Source organism: Lampetra fluviatilis, chromosome 35, assembly GCF_964198595.1.
Source record: "Lampetra fluviatilis chromosome 35, kcLamFluv1.1, whole genome shotgun sequence".
Lineage (NCBI taxonomy): Eukaryota > Metazoa > Chordata > Hyperoartia > Petromyzontiformes > Petromyzontidae > Lampetra > Lampetra fluviatilis.
Window position 1 is genome coordinate 1588450 of NC_136309.1, and position 18378 is coordinate 1606827.

The 18378-nt window shown below is 45.3% G+C and overlaps 1 protein-coding gene across 1 annotated transcript; it reads left to right on the forward strand.

The window, feature by feature from the left end:
* The first annotated feature begins 197 nt into the window (after positions 1–197).
* Positions 198–17817, forward strand: RAD54B (RAD54 homolog B). Its single transcript, XM_078872640.1, has 15 exons — positions 198–263; positions 1008–1133; positions 3424–3571; positions 4314–4628; positions 5281–5568; positions 7487–7649; positions 9177–9402; positions 10594–10801; positions 10941–11080; positions 11392–11685; positions 12277–12470; positions 13156–13417; positions 14279–14345; positions 16273–16482; positions 17564–17817. Exons 2-15 carry the CDS (start codon positions 1032–1034, stop codon positions 17815–17817), a joined length of 2871 nt encoding a protein of 956 aa, XP_078728766.1. The 5' UTR covers positions 198–263; positions 1008–1031.
* Positions 17818–18378: the final 561 nt, after the last annotated feature.

The following is an 18378-nucleotide window of genomic DNA, read 5'->3' on the forward strand; positions in this document are numbered from 1 at the left end:
ATCTGCCCCGCCTCTTCCCCCCCCATGACTCCGCCTCTTCCTCTGCTTCCCCCCATTCGTCCCCCCCTCCCTTCTCCAGAGCAACTCGCGCATGCGCACACGGTTAGCGCCGGTGGTGATGTCGCGAAGCCCCCCCCCATCCACCTGACTCGCCCCCCCTCCTCACCCCTTCTCAAACTGGCGCGCGAGGCAGCACGGGAAGGCGGGAAACGCGCGAGCCGCGGTCGCGAGACCCCCGTGTCAAAGTGTGCGGGGGGGTGCTGGTGAGGGTGAGGGGGCGGGGCTGGTGAGGGGGCGGGGCTGGTGAGGGTGAGGGGAGGGAGCTGGTGAGCTGGTGAGGGTGAGCTGGTGAGGGGGGGGGGGGCTGGTGAGGGGGGGGGGGGCTGGTGAGGGGGGGGGGCTGGTGAGGGGGGGGGGCTGGTGAGGGGGCGGGGCTGGTGAGGGGGTGCAGCGTGGCTGGTAACAAGTAGGCAGACAGTGGGGGGGGGGGGGGCGGTCGTTACGGACTTCGCCAGGGGGTGCATGAAGAAGACTGGGAGAGAGTATGAGGTGGGGGGGAAAGAGTGAGGGGGGTGAGGGCGAGTGAGAGGGTGGGGGTGAGAGGGGGAGAGTGATAGGTGGGGAGTGAGAGGGGGGGTGAGGCGAGGGAGAGTGAGGAGGGGTGAGTGAGGGGGGGTGAGTGAGGGGGGGTGAGTGAGAGGGGGGGGTGAGTGAGAGGGGGGGTGAGAGGGGGGGGTGAGAGGGGGGGGGGGGTGAGAGGGGGGTGAGGCGGGGGAGGAGTGAGGAGGGGGGGGGTGAGAGGGGGGAGGAGTGACCTGGGGGGGTGTAACGCTGAATCGCTTCGTGTATCATTGCAATCAATTTTACCTTACGCATACATGAGAGTCGTGCGTTAAATAACACGATTTAATCCGGTAATGATTTGCGTTCTTTCCCGCAATAATCAAGTCAAGTCGTTATCGTGAGGTAAAATCGTGGATATCCATCGTTCGATTATCATCGTCTAGGGTCGGGTGAGAGCAAGTGGAGCCATGCGTCGCTCCGCTGCCCCGAGCGTCAAGAGGGCTCGCTTCACGCCTCCTGCTGCTGCTGCCCATCATCCTGCTGCTGCTGCTGCCTCTGCTGCCCCTCAGGTGCGAGGAACCCAACCCGATGCGGGGGCAGGAGGAGCGTGAGAGGGAACGTGAGAGAGTGACGATGACTTTAGTGGCGGCGTGAGACCGCCCAGGTGTGGGGGACGTGGGGGAAATGGTCCCTCGTTTTGTGTCAACAAGTTACGATTTTCACTATGAGACCTCTTTTACCAGTGGAAAAATATAGTAATAGGGGTTTACCCTTTCAACTGGTACAAAAACTGACACCTTTATACAAGGGGTCATGTTGTGGTTATTGCAAACATGATCCCTTGTATAAAGGTGTCAGTTTTTTGTACCAGATAAAAGGGCAAAACCCTATTACTAAACTAAGTTACGATTTTCACGGCAGTGAGATCCATGGGAATTGGTAGTGACGCTACGTGAGAAACTGCGTGGCTTGTACGAGTAGTAACGCTATTGTTTTTGCCGAATAATCTATTATGTTAAGTGCGTTCATGTTATGTTAAGTTGTGTGTATAGTAACAACATGTGGTTGGGTGTTTATGCGAGAGAGAAAAAAGTGTAGGGGGGTGGCGCTCATCTCCCGTGACGCTGGCCTGGGAGGGACATTGGTGGAAATTCCACATTCCCATGCCGGTGACCAGTCTCCCTAAAGGACGAACACTTACCCTCGGAGTTGAGGGGTGTTTATTGAACAGGCGACATTCCTATTTTGAGTCGAATGCTCTGTGATCTCAACGACACCTACCCTGGCGAAGCACGTACACAATGTACGTGTACTATTCTTTGTCACTCCACTGCTGGATGAAGGCATGCCCCATACCTTGTGGGTTGTTTGATCATACAGTACTTCATTCACCACGCTCGTGGTCACTTGAGGGTTGGTGGAGACGGAGAGCGTAGAAGTTGGAGCAGAATTGTAAAAACTATTTATTTTGCTGCAATGCCCTCTGCTGTCCAAAACGTTTTTTTCACGCAGCTTTTAGCAGCTGTATATATATTTTAGTGTCCCAATATAAATAAAAACACCCAATCATTTTTATTCTTGGTTCTTTCGGTAAAGTCACGTAGAAGAGAAATAATCAAATTATTTATTCTTGCTGTGGATTTCACACCTGAGGATGATTGCTTGTGTTGCGGTCGAAACGTGAGAATTTTTATTGTTTTATATTTATATTATTTGATTATTTCCATTCTACGTGACTTTACCGAAATAACCAAGAATATGAATCCCTGCAGTCACGAAAGCTTTAAATCAAAACCTAATCATTTTGTTTTATTTTACCAGGTAAGGCCCACTGAGCTATGTAGCTCGTTTTCAGAAGCGTCCCGGCTATCACAAATGATAGCGCAACGAAGTGGCTAATCACGTGGATATGTATAGCAGGCACATACTCTAAATGCACTACTACATCTTATATTATTTGGGTCTTTGGGTAAAGTCACGTAGATAGAAAAAATAATAACAATAAAATAGTAAAAAGGAATACAAAATGTAAATGGTGGGTCTCCTTGCCTACACGGAACAATGTTCTGGGTGATCATCGGCTGTAGCTGGGCATGGCTCACTGATGAGCCATTATGAGGGCAAAGCGCATCCATGCCTGTGTGCAAGTGAGCCAGCAAAGTCATTAATTATTTTAATAATTGATTAATTGTATTTTCTGGTCACCTGTAGACAGCCCTATTAACGAGGTGTGTGAGCAGTGTCAACACATGTCAATTGTGTGCCACTGCTGTAGGTAGATACACTTTTGTTTTTAAGTAGTTACGTTTGTTGCCCACTTATGGCATTTTGAGTTGAGGAAATTTTCGTAGAGAAACAGAAAAGGTGAGAGATGACATTTTCTGTGCGTGAATATTGCTCGTCTGGGATAAAGAGGAAAACATCCAATCTCGGCTCAGGAAATGGGTGGTTAACCAAATGCCACGTGTCACATTTTCCACGAGTAAAATTCCCCACCAAGAGCTGCACACCCTCCCCTCCCCACCCAGCCCCTCCCCACCCTCCCCACCCAGCCCCTCCCCACCTAGCCCCACCCCTCCCATTTTTGGATGCACGACGGACGGACACAATAATCCCCTGTGGGCTGGTGTAACCAGGAGGTCCTACCAGTATAAAGACACAACCTACCTCTTTCACCCCATATGGTTACCTCCATGTGTATTGTCTGGTTTGTGCTTGTGGAGTGTTAGTAGCGCATAGTGGGTGCTGTCATGTATAAGTCTACTTTTTATTGAGTAAGTAAAATGTTACGCATTGACACCATAGATTGTAATGGTCTGCCCACGTGGTTTCTGACTCTTTTCTATTCCACATGTACAGCCCAAGTGGCTGGACATGTGTCCCAAGATGCCTCAAGGGACCGCAGATATGGTTGTGAAGAGCCCAGAACCTCCCAACAGCCAGGCAACCACCATGCCCGACCCACCTGATTTATCAGACAAAACATTGCTCTCCAACCAGCAAGGAGGTAGGTACACTATACAGGAGGTCGTGGGTTCTATCCCGACCCTGATGCCTGTATATTTTAAGTTTGCATGTTCTCCCTGTGGTCGTGTTGCTTTCTTTGCAGGTCCTCTGGTTTTTCCCTGCACATTAGTGAAACATGCACTTAGAGTATTTGGCTGATATAAATCTCCATGTGATAAGCCACTTCGTTGGGCTATTATATGTGGCCAGGTCACTTCTAAACAAAGAGCTATATAGCTCAGTGGGCCTTACCTGGTAAAATAAAAATAAAAGTTTAGTTAGTTTAGAACTAGGGGATTGTACGTAAGATTGAGACATCAGCTGCAATGTATCCACTCTTGGATGAAGGCTTCTCCAAACCATTGCCATCTCTCGTGGTTTTCCGAAGCAACAATTCATTTAGCCCCCTGATTTCATCACTCCATTTCTGCGGTGGGTGTACTCTAGAGTATTTTCCCTTCATCAAGGCCTTGTGTAACGTTGCTGTGTTCAGAAATATCACCATTGTTTCTGTGTCAAACGAGCATGGGGCAGTGCTTACCTAAAGCGTTACTCATCTTATTAACCACAGAGGTATGATGGGCTAAGTCATCCCCCAATGGGAAGTTGAACTTACAACTTTCCAAATTGCAAGCTGCATGCTGTAACCGCAACACCACCTGCCAAGTCATTCCTGTAATGTCCAACCTAAAAAAATCCTTTAGTGCAATTTGTTTTTCCACTGATGTATCTGTTTTCTGCAGATGTCGAAGCAGATCTTATCAAAAGGCCCGAGGCAGCAAGGACCTTCTTGGTGCCAAGAAAACACATCTACAATTCTCTTACCCCAAAATTACCTGCTGCAATGAAAGTGCAGCGTTCCGACGAACAGAATGACCACACTGCAGAGAACAATCCACTGAAAGATAACGGGGGTTGTTCCGCTACAAAGTACTACAGTGTAATGTGGGGTAAAGCATCCAAGAAGAAGCACAAGAAGTGGGAGGGCGATGCTGTTCTGATCACAAGTGGCCGATTGGTGAACCTTAAAGACATGGAAGGCAAGGACATCTGCAAAGGTATTGATGTGCTGTAATTATACAGGGTGTTTCAAAAAGATTGACCTAATTTCAAACATATAGCGATTTCAAATTGGGTCCATCTTTTTGAAACACCCTGTATTTGGCAATCTAAGATTTAGTCTTATCGCTACAATAACGAACATTTCTATAATTTGTAGGCATATAATTATTCAATGGTTAAAATGATTCAATGATCATTGAATGATTAAAATGGATTTTGGATAATTTGTGGATTTTTAAGTCTGATATTTAAAATGATGCACATTATATGCGGTGGTAGAGTGGATATCGTACTACACTATGAACCCTATTCCCTGTTTTTGATTCCCAACCATGGCTGATATCAGTGTGGAGTGATATCTCAACAAGTCTTGCCCCCCCCCCCCTCGCCAACCTGCACTGACCAGCGTGGTAATATTATAGGCTGTGGGTATACGTGGTGGGCAGTGTAGCAAGAGCCATTATGGTGTTGCACTTCTATGCTATCCACCTTTATCAACCCCTATTGACTAGCGTTGTGAATTCTGGCCAAACAATCTCCACGACCCACACAATGTGTGGAGGCCCTCATCTCGCAGTGGACTGAAAAATGTACTCTGTACACAGGTGCATATACTGTAAACACACACACAGCAACGTGTGTGCACAGGTACAGGCTACAACAAGCGTGAGCTGGAGAGCCTGTCGGAGGGACATACTTTGGTGATCAGTGGAAAGGAGATCGAGGTGATGGGGTTGATTTCGTGTGAAGATTACGCAAACGGAAGGTGCTTCCAGGTCTCCGGCGCCAGCTGCGACTCAGCCGCTTCTACCGCCACTCCTAACAAGGCTGCTAGGCCCTATGCGAGCCCATTCCGGGCCGTCACAGGAGCAGCAGAGAAGTCCCGCGTCACTGAGACAAAAGTCTACAAGCCTCGCTTTAACCCCTTTGCTCCAAGTAAGACCTTGTGCGTGTGTGTGTGTGTGCGCTCACATTCTAACCAATGATTGTTCGAGCGTTAGTCTGAAAATTTTGTGATGGGCACTGCTGGAATATTGCAAATGTGTGCTTTGATTTTAATGTAGCAAAATTATTTACAAATAACTATTGGCCATCATTCACATTTCACCTACCTTTACTGGCAACTGTCAGAATAAATAGCTCATATTTGTTTCTCTCATGAAGTAGCCTTGCTGAAAGGTACAACAGTTGGTAAAGGTGTTTGATACACGACACACTGGTTAGATATCTAAAGTGCCTTTCGGTTTAGTTAAGAACCCATTAGCTTATGACCAAATCACCTGAGATCTACAATCAGGGATGCAGTTAGATAGTGCTGGGATGGGTGACCACCATGCATAAAGGGTGTTATAGGCTGCAGGGCTACGTGGTGGGCAAGAGGAAACAATGTAACAAAATCCATTGCTATGCTGTACTTCTATGCTTCCGCATCCATACTCTCCACATTCACCAATCTTCACGAACCAGAATGCTGAAGTATGGTCAGTATGGTCACCACGATCTCTACTAGACCATACACATACACGGGCGTAAGGGGACATGATAGATTCAAGGTTTCCACAGCTTTGATTAATAAATATATATTTTTTACTTCATATGAGTTAATACTGCGTGTGTGACTTCATCACCAGTTGTTTCTTAAGTCGCCCTCCCGTAGACCACAAAGATAAACCACGAAATAGGATTTACATTCCCACTCTTCAATAATTAGGATGTTAGGTTCCCACTCCTAATTCGCTCCTTGCAGAGACCGGGTGGAAGGAGGGTGACTTCATCAGCAACTGGAAAAGTGACAGATGCAGTCATACCCAAATTAAGTAAAAAAATATAATACATGGAAAACATTCACTCGTTTTCATTAGCAATGAATATTTTTTTACCTGCTTCAAAAAATGCAGATGGAAATGATTGGTTCAAAGGCTGTGGAACTGAAATGTTGTTTTATGTGATGTGGTGAGATAGATGCATGTGTATTTTTACATCTATTGCTTATAATTAACCACGAAAGCACATCATGAGGTTTGTGTAGATAAACAATTTTTCACTGAATTGGTACCCATGGTTTTCGTAGAGTTTCTCTTGTCTATATTGTCAGGCTACCTTTGACACGACTCGGCTGATGAGACTCAAGAAAGTTAACGCCGGTTCAGCATTTATCCGTTAAAACAAATGCAGCTGAAAAAAACATTGGTCCAGGTTAGCCCGTGGGCTGATGAACTGAATTACTATCTATATTTTATGCGGTGAGAAAGACCCTTGTCCACCTATCAAAAGAAGCGTTTTTATTATTACACGCTTTTATTTAACTCACTTTGTTGTGGTATTCTCAAAAAATCTTGTAACTCAAATTTTACCCTGTTCCCAATGTGCTATCAACTGCAAACTTGGTATACTTATGTCATACTGATGACAAGACTGTATTCTATCATAAAAAATCAAAACATATTTTAAAACATTCTTTTACACGCTTTTGATAAACTCACTCTGTTGTCGTATCCTCAACTCTGTTGTATCCTCAAATCTTGTAACTCAATTTGAACCCACTTCCCAATGTCGTATCGACTGCAAACTTGTTATACGTATGTCATACTGGTGACAATACTATATTCTATCATTAAAAAATCAAAATAGATATTTTTAAACGATATTTTTTATATGTTATGTTTCGGCTTGGGTGTAATTGTGCACGCTCAACTGACGTTGGCTGTAAATCACCACGGCCCCTTACGTTATGGCAAGCCTCGGGGCCACTTCCTGGAGTCGTGGAGTTCTGCCATTACTCGTACGGTACATTTCATTAAAGCGTGTTTTTAAAAAAAGTATTTTTAAATATGATTTTGCTTTGGGTCCTCAGATGCACTTGTGATGCCCCAGCCAAGTCCTGCCCATCAGTGGCAGAACAATGCGGCCGGCCTGCCCATGGGAGACGTCGTGGTCGACCCCCACCTCGTCATGCACCTAAGGCCACACCAGCGAGAAGGGGTCGTTTTTCTTTACGAGGCCGTCATGGGCATGAGGTGAGGGCACTTTAGAGGGACGACAGCGTTCGCATTGTGTCGCCACATAACGTGTCTTAGGGCTACGTTTGTTCACACACACACACACAAGGTGTACGATGCATAATTTAGGTACGCATTCAAACATTGAAACGTAATAATGCTTACTTTGCTCGTATATGCGAATGCTATAACTGGTTTATTAACAATTGTGTTTACAAATTTTTACTGGTATTCTTTCTAAATGTTGTAATTATTGAAGTTCTTATTAAATCATATAATAATACATTTTTACTTAACCTTCGTGACTGCAGGAACTCATATTCTTGGTTCTTTCGGTCAAGTCACGTAGATAGAAACAAACAAAAAAAAAAAAATTGAAAATAATTAAAGCAAAAAACCCAATTTTGATTTTATTTTACTATTTTTTGGTGGTTTTTAGCATCAATTATTTTCAACGTATTATTTAAAGGCAATTTCATTGTATTATATATATTTTCTACGTGACTTTACCAAAAGAACCAAGAATATAATAATAGAATGCGGTATTATTTGGTTCTTTCGGGAATGTCATGTAGATAGAAAAATAATAATAATAAATGAAGTGAAAAAAAACCCCCCGGTAATGTAGACTGTAGCCTGGTTCTTAATCGGAGTGAGTGTACTGGCAGTCTATAATGTAGACTGTAGCCTGGTTTTTAAGCTGGTGAGCGTATTGGCAGTTTATGAAGTTGACTGTATTAAACTGACTCGGTATTGAAAATAAAGTACGTCTTGCATTTGTAGTTTAGTTGTTCACCTGCAGTAATAATTAAGTGGCTCCAGTGTGAGCTGAAGATTCTCAACCACTGCTTTGCCCAACAACTTCTTCAAAATGAAACAATCCTCCTAGTGAAGAGCTCCTCGTTTGCCCATGAATGAAGCCACGTCAAAGCCTCTCAAAATCAGTAAAGGAGTACATTGGAAGAAATGTGCATTTGTGCGATGTATCTATGGTAAGTGGTGATGATCTACATTTGTAGTTTTTTTTTACAAGGTGACACTTCTTTATTCTGTGGCTGAGTTGAAGAGTTGAAACTTCTTTAACGTCAGATCAAAACGAAGTATAAAATTGATGGCTTCGGCAAAAGCTAAATGGCGTGGTGCGATTCCACCGGTCAATGCACAATTAGCTGTACCATACCATGTGACCTTTTAGCAGTATCAAAATGAGAAAAGATTTTACCCTTTCTAGCAATAAAACAGGTGTTAAGATGTTCAAACACAAAATAGATACCTTTTTCAAGGAATAAAGTCTACATTAACCACGCGTACTTGTGGTGAATATACATCCTCTGATAATATATCCATTTACTTTTAAACTGATTGGCCTACACCAGAGACAGCCTTCTTCATGGACTAGTCTCACCAGTGTTAATGCAGACTTGATTCTTTGCAAAAACGATCTATTTGGTGTTTGAACATCATAACACTTGTTTTATTACCAGAAAGCGTAAAACCGATTCTCATGGTTGTACCGTAACCGTGTTTTTTGTTTGTCTGTCCCAGGTCTCCTGCTGTTCAGGGAGCCATCTTGGCCGATGAGATGGGCCTGGGGAAGACCCTGCAGTGCATTGCACTCGTGTGGACGCTGTTGCGGCAGGGCCCGTATGGCAATCGGCCCTCCCTACACAAGGTGCTGATCGTCACTCCCGGAAGCCTGGTGCGCAACTGGAGCCGTGAATTTAACAAGTGGCTGGGCGTGGAGAGAATCCGCGTCTTCACCGTTGACCAGGTACAGTCTGTTCTCCTATAACGCGGTATTTGCGTTCCTGAAGAACACCGAGTTATGGAAAAATCGCGTTATAATAAATAAAAAAGAATATAGGGTTAAGCACAGTCCGAGATAACACGTGAGGTGCGTACGCAGGCTGAACAAAGACTGAGGCGCTTGAATAGCATCTAGAAGCATCCAGCAGCATCCCGCATTTTGTGATGCTACACCGAGGCAGCTGCACGACCGCTTATTCCTATTCGCACGACATAGTTCTGTTCACTCAATCGTATGTATCTCTGGCTGTCCGCCTGAATTAAGTCGCCAAATTCTACATGTTTACCTTGGTCCGTGAAGCGATAAAAGCGGTGCAAGCCTGCAGCTATATTTGCTCACACCAATGCTAACTGAGCTCCCTCCAGTGGAGGGGCCTCCACTGGAGGGAGCTCAAGAGAGGCCCTCTGGAATGGTATTTGGCCTCCTCTCCCATGCTAGCCACATACCTTGGAAGAGACGGGAGGACCTTCACTTTACTCCATCGTGCACGACCTAACGATAGGCTCGTGATGGCTATACATTGGCTCAGGGCTGTCGACGGAGATGAGCGCTTCCCAATGCTAGCCTGAGCAGGGAGGTATTTTGACCTTTCATTGAATGAGCGTAATACGTCTTGATACAATTTGCGGCCATCTGAGCGATGCAGCCAATGTTTTTAAAAACAACTTGAGCCTTCATTGCCATTATACCTGCATAAAGGTCGGACCAGCTTGAGAAATAGGTACTGTGCATGTTAGTTCACTGGCGGGTTAAGCGTACGTACATACACAGCCATTTACTTTCCACTACTTGCTGAGGGCCTCCCCACACAGTGCGAGCCTTGGGGGTACTTTGACCATATTTCACCACGCTGGTCAATAATGGTTGGTAACGGTGGCACCATAGAAGTACATTACATACATTTTTTTTTCCTCTACACTGTTCCCTCCTGCCCACCATTTACCCCTGCAGCTTCTAATAACTAATTGTGCATAGTGCTTGCTCATCCAAGCACTCCTCAGGCTCAGCCTTGCATAGCTTCCGTGATTGGGTGCATTCCGGGTGATTTGGTCATAGGCTTAATCATGCACAGATAGAAAAATACAACAAAAACATTCGCACAAAATTTCTCAACCGTAGTGATCTTCTAGGCTTGAATGTGTGTGTATACAACAGGAACACAAGGTGGAGGAGTTCATGAAGTCGCCCATCTACCCGGTGCTCATCATCAGCTACGAAATGGTGCTGCGCTGCATCGATGCTGTGCGCGTCATCCCCTTCGGCCTCGTCATCTGTGACGAGGGTCACCGCCTCAAGAACAGCAGCATCAAAACGGCGTCGGCCATCGACAGCCTGCCCTGCAAGCGACGCATCCTCCTCACGGGTGACCTATCGCTGCGCAGCGGTCACGTGACAACTCGCGCGCACATCAGCCAGGGTGGCAACCCCTTGGGAGCCTCGCGGCTTCGTTCACTGCAACTGCTCGACGCCCGTTCTTCTACTCTTGTCGTTCCTGCTTGTAGGTACGCCCATTCAGAATGACCTGCAGGAGTTTTATTCCATCGTGGAGTTTGTGAACCCTGGGATACTGGGCTCCGCGGCAGCCTTCCGGAAGGTTTTTGAGGAACCCATAGTCCAGTCACACCAGCCCTCTGCCTCCCTGGTGGGTTAACTTGCAAAGCTGACAATGCCAAAGTCATGCCACTCATTGCTGTGCGCGTAACAACTCACCCACCACCATTACCCACAATACAATGCATTTCCACCGTGGTTCCCTACAGTGTTTTGTTGATGCTTTCAGGGTGTGTTCTCTGCAAGTTAAATAATTAACGTACAATATAAAAAAATCGAATTCAATTGATAATTACTTCGATGTCGCCAGTGTCACAAAAGACTAGACATGTACCATGAGTCTTAAGCCTGCAACGATGATGTGGACCACCGGCTCGCTTGTGCTTTCTACGCCGCCTTCAGGAGGATAAGCAGCTGGGGGAGACGCGCGCTGCCGAGCTGCAGCGGTTGACGGGGCTCTTTGTGCTGCGGCGCACGCAAGAGATCAACGAGCGCTACCTGCCGCCCAAGCGGGAGTTTGTGGTGATGTGCCGACCCACGCCACTGCAGATTCAGCTCTACCGCAGGCTTCTGGCGTCTCCGGCCGTGCGGAGCTGTCTGAACCGCGTGACCACCGACCGTAGCCCTCACCTCGTGTGCATCAGCGCTCTCAAGAAGCTCTGCAACGATCCTTGCCTCCTGTACAAGACGCTGCAGGTACGCGCGCACACGCATGCACAGGGAGCTTTTGTAGAGTGAACAACAAGACAAATTTAGCAATGATTTGTCGCTGAATTTGGTTGCGATAATTGGCAATGCATTTGCTTGTGAAGATTGTTCTTTTACTTACCAGTGAGCCATACAAATCTCATTGGCACGTTAAACACTTGTACACATCATAGTTTAACTTGTTTGATTGTGTCTGGTCATGCGCAGGGCCTTGCAACAGAAATTTGGCCTCAACCAAAAAAAATTATCTAATTTGAATAATGGCAGCTAAAATTTGCGTGTTAAGGAAGAATAATAAGGCACAAGCACATCTGTAATTTTTCCCAAAATGCGTCTGTCCTTGGAAGTTTAGTTCATGATTTATAATTCTGAAAATAAAATCAATATAAATGTCATATAACGTATGAAGTTGGATTTTAATTTAATATTTTTGAACGTGTATATATTTTTGTGTTTAATTGATAAGCATGTGACAACGTATGAATGAAAATCATTGAATAATTGTTCGCTGTTTGGGACCCTGAATTTAAAATGGCGTTGATGCAGGTGGATGTCGGTTGCGTTTTTAACCGTTTACAGAAAGCAGAAGCTCTCCGTAAGGGGCAGAAAAAGCAAGACTCCGAGGAAGAGTCGGATGTGTCTCTATACGACGGACTTTACGAGGAGTTCTCTTTGATCTACAACCCAGAGAGCACCAGCAAACTAGAGTCGGGGAAGCTGCGAGTGCTAGCTCGGCTGCTGGAGGCCATGCATCAAAAAACACCCGTTGAGCGGTTAGTGACCCTCCACCCTGTCAACAAAATAACCAAACTTTTTTTGTTGTAACCTTCATTGTTAACCTGCTCACACGAGCAACAGGGCAGCGGTCATCTCGGTTGGTGGCTCCAAGCCAGTGGTGGAAATTTCACGTTCCCATCGTGGGACAAGTCCCTCCACATCACCGCCTCTGTTGATACCCCACAAAGCCGTGCTACTCATCATATTGATCCCAGAGGGGGCTATGGGCCGAGTTGAATCTCGACCAGGATATCAATATGCCACCTTTATTTAAATGTACACGTACAGCCCTTTTCTCATTCCACTGCTCGACGAGGGCCTCCACACACTGTGCCAGTCGAGGGGATTATTTTGACCACATTTCTCCACCGCTCGGTGTGTGCTGAAGGCAGGGAGCATAGAGGTAGGAGCGCAGCAGCAGTGCATTTGCAATAATGGATCTTGCTGCATTTCTGTTTGCTGCGTTACATGGTGGTTACTCATCTGAGCATCTCCACAGGTGCTTAATATCATGGAATGAGAAGTGGTGAGGTGTACGACATCAACGATGGTTCCGATAATCTCTTGACCTTGATCCAAAGTGTCTAAATCACCCATAACTTCCCAGGCATCTCTTGCAATATCTCCATTGTCTCAGAGGGCTATCACTTGATCTTAAGAATGGCTATATTTGTGTCACAGGGTGGTACTGGTAAGCAACTCCACCCAGATGCTCGACGTCCTGGCTCGCTGCTGTTCAAGCTGGGGCTACAGCTGGGCGCGACTGGACGGCACAACGCCCGTGTCCCAACGACAGCATCTTCTGGAGAACTTCAACAGCCGCTTCTCCACGCACTCCGTATTCCTGTTGAGCTCCAAGGCCGGAGGCGTGGGCCTCAACCTCGTTGGAGCTTCCCGCCTCGTCCTCTATGACATCGACTGGAACCCTGCCAATGACATCCAGGTGCTGTGGCCCTTTTGCTCAAACTCATCAGATTCCGGCAAGGGGATGAGTTTCACATGAAAAACATTTAGGAATTCAGATTTTTAAGGAAAATTTCTGATGTTTTCTTTTTAGATTTCCAGTTCATTCACAATAGGTAACAAATGAACAAGTCTGAATGCGACCAAAAGTGACGAAACCCGGTGTCACGTGGCACCAATTTTGGCAGGAAAAGGGGTGGACAGTAACACCATGTTGGTGACGTCGCTTCTTATGACGTCACATTTTTAGATCAATCGGAAACATCAACTATTTTGGATCAATAAAAAAATCCTGATTATTTTGATTGATGCAAAAAACAAAACCAGTTAAACATTCTAAATATTTACGAAACAGAAAAATGTAAGGGGGGACCGTGTTTGATATCAATGTCTGTTCGTGGCTTACAGATCCTGTCAGCTTTCTTCAGTTTTTGCAATTGTCTCTGGGCACCACAGTGTAAAAGGCAATCTTTAGTTACTGTTTGTCAATCAAAATTGTTGCTCTCTCACCACCTGACATGTCAGCCTAACAGAAATACTTTGTTACAATGCTGTGTGAATCGTGCATATCTCACATACTGCTTATAATCGAGTTTCAGGAGGCTATATTTTTTAAACGGAATATTGAGCCTGATTATTACATTTATTTTAAGGTTTGTTCAGAATGTGAATCGTCTGAAATACCAATGCTACGATAAACATAGCAGAAAATGTATCAGAATGAAAGCGTTTAGAAACAAGTTCATGTATATCATTATATTCGATTGTGTATACATACTCTGAACAATAATGATGTTTACATGAGTGGTGACTATTTTCTTGTTGCGATGTTTGTGGACAGGCCATGGCCAGGGTATGGCGTGATGGACAGCACAAGACCGTGCATATTTACAGGTTTCTGACCACAGGTGAGACTATTAAACATTTATATATCATAAGAAACTGCGGAAGGAATTAGTCAACCACACATGGAAACACCCACTGGCAGAGCCAGTGGGGGGGGTGGCACGTGCCCCCCCCCAATGATCCGATCAAAATCCCTAATTTAGATAGGATCATTGGGGTTTATTAGTAATAAATCGGCATTTTGCGACCCCCACTGCCACTGTGTAGCATATTATTACGTGCCAGGGACTCTATGAGATGATAGGACAATAGTCCATAGATAGGACAATAGTCCATAATTGGCAATAAGTAACGGCAAAGCAGTTATAAGTGACTCACAGAATTGTGCGCAGTTGCGTATACAGTACACGACTTCTCTGAAGGCATTCACCTTCAGCGAGCGCGATGCCGATCACACAACGTGGTTCGAAGTCGACCCTCTATCGATGGCTGCGCCATCGCTGCACACGCGTCGAATAAAAAGCAAGGGACAAGTCCTTACTTACTAACAACTCCTCTATCACTTTTCATTGCTGAAAATCCTGGCTCCGCCATTGGAAACACCCATACACTCTTACAAGTAATTTATCTTCTTGGCATTTTTTTTATCGTTCTGCAACAAAAGCTAATGCTTATCTGCACAAAGTAACCTCAGTAAATCATGTAATAAAGAGTCAACTGCAGTTGAGTGCTGCTTTTCTTATCTCTGATCATCTTATCCGCAACACCTGTTGTTTCTAAGGGCCTGCCAATCCGCAAATAACAAATACAATCTTTACCACAGTTTACAAAACCCCAAGAAAGTACAAATAAGATTGAAAGAAAAGCAAACTCTTCATCCTGGCTGTTATGTTGTGGATTGCAATAAAGTGAAGCTTTCCTGGCACACAAGGGTCCCCATGTTTTAGTTGTTATAACATGTTGCATCACAAACAAGCTCTCATGTACAGGGTTTTATTCACCTTATCTCAACCACAGACTTGCAGGAGAGATTAGGCAGGTGTTACACACGCCCTGTGGTCCACGATATCAGACTGGAAGAAGACCGGCATTTCTGGGTATAGTGTGTATAGTGCGTCGTGCAGTTGTACGCACGAACCTCAACTTGTGTGTTGTCCGCTTGTGGAGCTGTGCTGCGCACACTTGTATGGATTTGTGCTTCGTGAAACTCACATGGCCATGCACGCTGGTGTGACATTTAACGTTTGTGCAGAGACCATGATGCAATTGCCTGATTGTACCTGCATTTCAATAAGCTTGTTTTATTTATCCAGCAGAGCCTCACAGTTTCAAGACTGTTTTTCAATAGGATGTCCATTTTAGGTGCTTTGCGTGTGGGAGAAAACTGTAGCACCCAGAGAAAACATACACACAGAGAGGGCATAACACTCTGGTCTGCACAGACAGGTTCACTACCTACTTTATTTACTGCCATATCTTGGTCACCTTGCAGCCCAGCATGTATGGGATTTTCACAACTCTGCTCAATCCACCATATAATTTCTCCAAAGTGCTTGAACCACAGGCGTGTGTGCTCCAAGTTGTTGGTCTCACACTCCGACCATGTTTGTTCATAATCGCTTGTTTATATCGTACCCCCCATGAAGTACATTCCTGGTGGCACAAGATGCACACAGCGCTGGCCAGCAAGTGGGCATTAGTCTGACAGTAGTGGGTCATGTTGCTGTCTGGCTTCCCAATTCACTAATTTGCGATTCATTCATCAAATTTGGCCAATTACACCGGCACACATGAACTAGTTTTTGTTCCTTCCAAATAACATCACGGGATCTTAAATGTTTAAAGTGAAGCAGATGGCGCTTGTTTTAAAATGAGGCTACTCCATCATTATTAACCAGGGCGACTGCTGGGCTTGAACCACGAACGCCTCCCAACAAGCTGCAAACGCGCTGCTGCTGCTGCTGCTCGGCCGTGTCACCCGTTCCACAGGAACTATCGAGGAGAAGATTTACCAGCGCCAGGTGAGCAAGCAGGGCCTGTCCGGCAGCGTGGTGGATGCGGCGTCGTCGGCGCGCTCGGAGCACATCCGCTTCTCCCTGGAGGAACTGCGCAACCTGTTCACGCTGCACGAGGGGACTTGCTGCTTCACGCATGACCTCCTGGGCTGCCCTTGTCAAGAAGATGGCGGAATCTTGTCTGGTGAGGACTCCAGCACGGGGCTCAGTGGGATCAATATCAGCCAGGTCTTTATGGATCTTTGGGGTGCCACGGTGGCGAGATGTTAACTACCTAGCCTGGTATACAGGAGGTTGTGGGTTTGATCCAAACCTTGACGCCTGCTGTATATTTTCAGTTTGCAGATTCTCACCATGGTCACCTGGATTTGTCTCCGTGTCCTCCGGTCTTTCCCTCCACATTTAGAGTATTAGGCTGATATAAAATGTCCACATAAGCCACTTCATAATCAACGATTTTTGGGTTTAGATCGCGTTATTTATAAATGTGTCGTAACCCTCCACCACCCGACACGGCCAATCAGTAAAAAAAGTGTCACGTTGACAAAAGACAAATAGTTCACTGCTTTAGCCCACCGGTGTGATGAAGTGTGAAACCACAACATTTACAATTTGAGTACGACGTTTCGCTGGTAATTGCATCCAGCATCATCGGGCAATTCGCGAAAGCCTACGTGTTAAAATAAGCCACTTCCTTGAGCTATCATTTGTGGCCAGGTTGTTTCTGAAAAAGAGCTATATAGCTCAGTGGGCCTTACCTGATAAAAAAATATATTTCTGCACCCAGAACTCCACGTCCAGGATACCTCTCGCTATGGCTGTGGCTCCTCTTAGTCACGTACCGCCGACTCAATTTTACGGGCAACCTGGAAAATATTCAATGAAAAATTAAGCCCTGGATAAAAACCTAAAAAACGCTTAGAGCGTTTGGATTCTCAGGCATGATTGGCTTGGTATCGAGATCCAGTATTGTACATGTTGCATTGATTGATTTGGTTTGCATCAACCTTCCCACTTAATACATAATAATTACTTCGGCTATCATTAAGAATTGTCAGTAATTATAAAGAATGTGTTTAACTGTTCATGCCTAAAGGGTTTACCTGGAATATCATTGAAGTCCTAATTGGATGTGTGTATGTTACCAACGTATCCCTGATGATAAAAAAAGAAAAACTTTCAATGTGAAAATGCATCGTCGGTTAATGAGAGTGGTCAAAAATCCCTATGTTCATTTTTTTATTCCTTGGTTTTCTTGCAAACAGGAGCAAATAAAGACAGCCTGGTGGAGCGTACATGTCAGCTGGGCCGGGCGAGAAACTCTTCTTCGTCGGCTCAGCACAGCACCAAGGCTTTATCCATGGCCGAGCTGATGGAGTGGCATCATTTATCTTCTACTGGACTGAGTTCACTGCCCGACCCAGACCTGTACCAGGCGGCAGATGACATTACGTTTGTCATGCACAATGAAACCAAGCTTTGCTCGGAAACCACAGCGCTCACTGACAGTGTACCATGAATGGTCCACCAACCCCTCTTTGTGGCACTTTAACACATTTGCCTTTATACAAACACTTGCCTATTTAATGTTACAGTGGTTGGGAACTTAATTGTTGAATTGAAAGTGTATATATACAAGATACATTGCCAAAGCCTCTCGCATTTGAATAGCTTATATCCTTGATATACATGGTGTCCGTAAAAGGTATCGTCCATTATTTAAGAATTGTAATCAGACAGCAGTTTGTTTGTGGTCGAATGTTGGAGTTTGGAAAAAGGTAAAGTGCAGAACACCTGGGACTCTGAAATCCCAATACGATGTGCGTTGTCAATGCCATGGCTGACGTGGGTAGGTTCGAGGCCTGAAACTCGATCCAATTAAAGCTTCTTTACCACTAGGTGTGTAGTTTTATTGACCTAGCTTAAACTGCTGTGTAATTATGATTTAACAATGGACAATACCATTATTGACACCCTTTATTTTTTTTTAACACAGTTCATGAAACGAAATAAATCGGACATTGTAAACTTGGTCAATGCAGACACGTCTTGCGTTGCTATCATCCACTACAGTCACAAC

Coding starts and splice junctions, on each gene's coding strand:
- RAD54B (XM_078872640.1), top strand. CDS start 1,032: ATGCGTCGCTCCGCTGCCCCGAGCGTCAAGAGGGCTCGCTTCACGCCT. Junction 1,134..3,423: donor CTGCCTCTGCTGCCCCTCAG/GTGCGAGGAACC, acceptor CCACATGTACAG/CCCAAGTGGCTGGACATGTG. Junction 11,686..12,276: donor TCCTGTACAAGACGCTGCAG/GTACGCGCGCAC, acceptor AACCGTTTACAG/AAAGCAGAAGCTCTCCGTAA.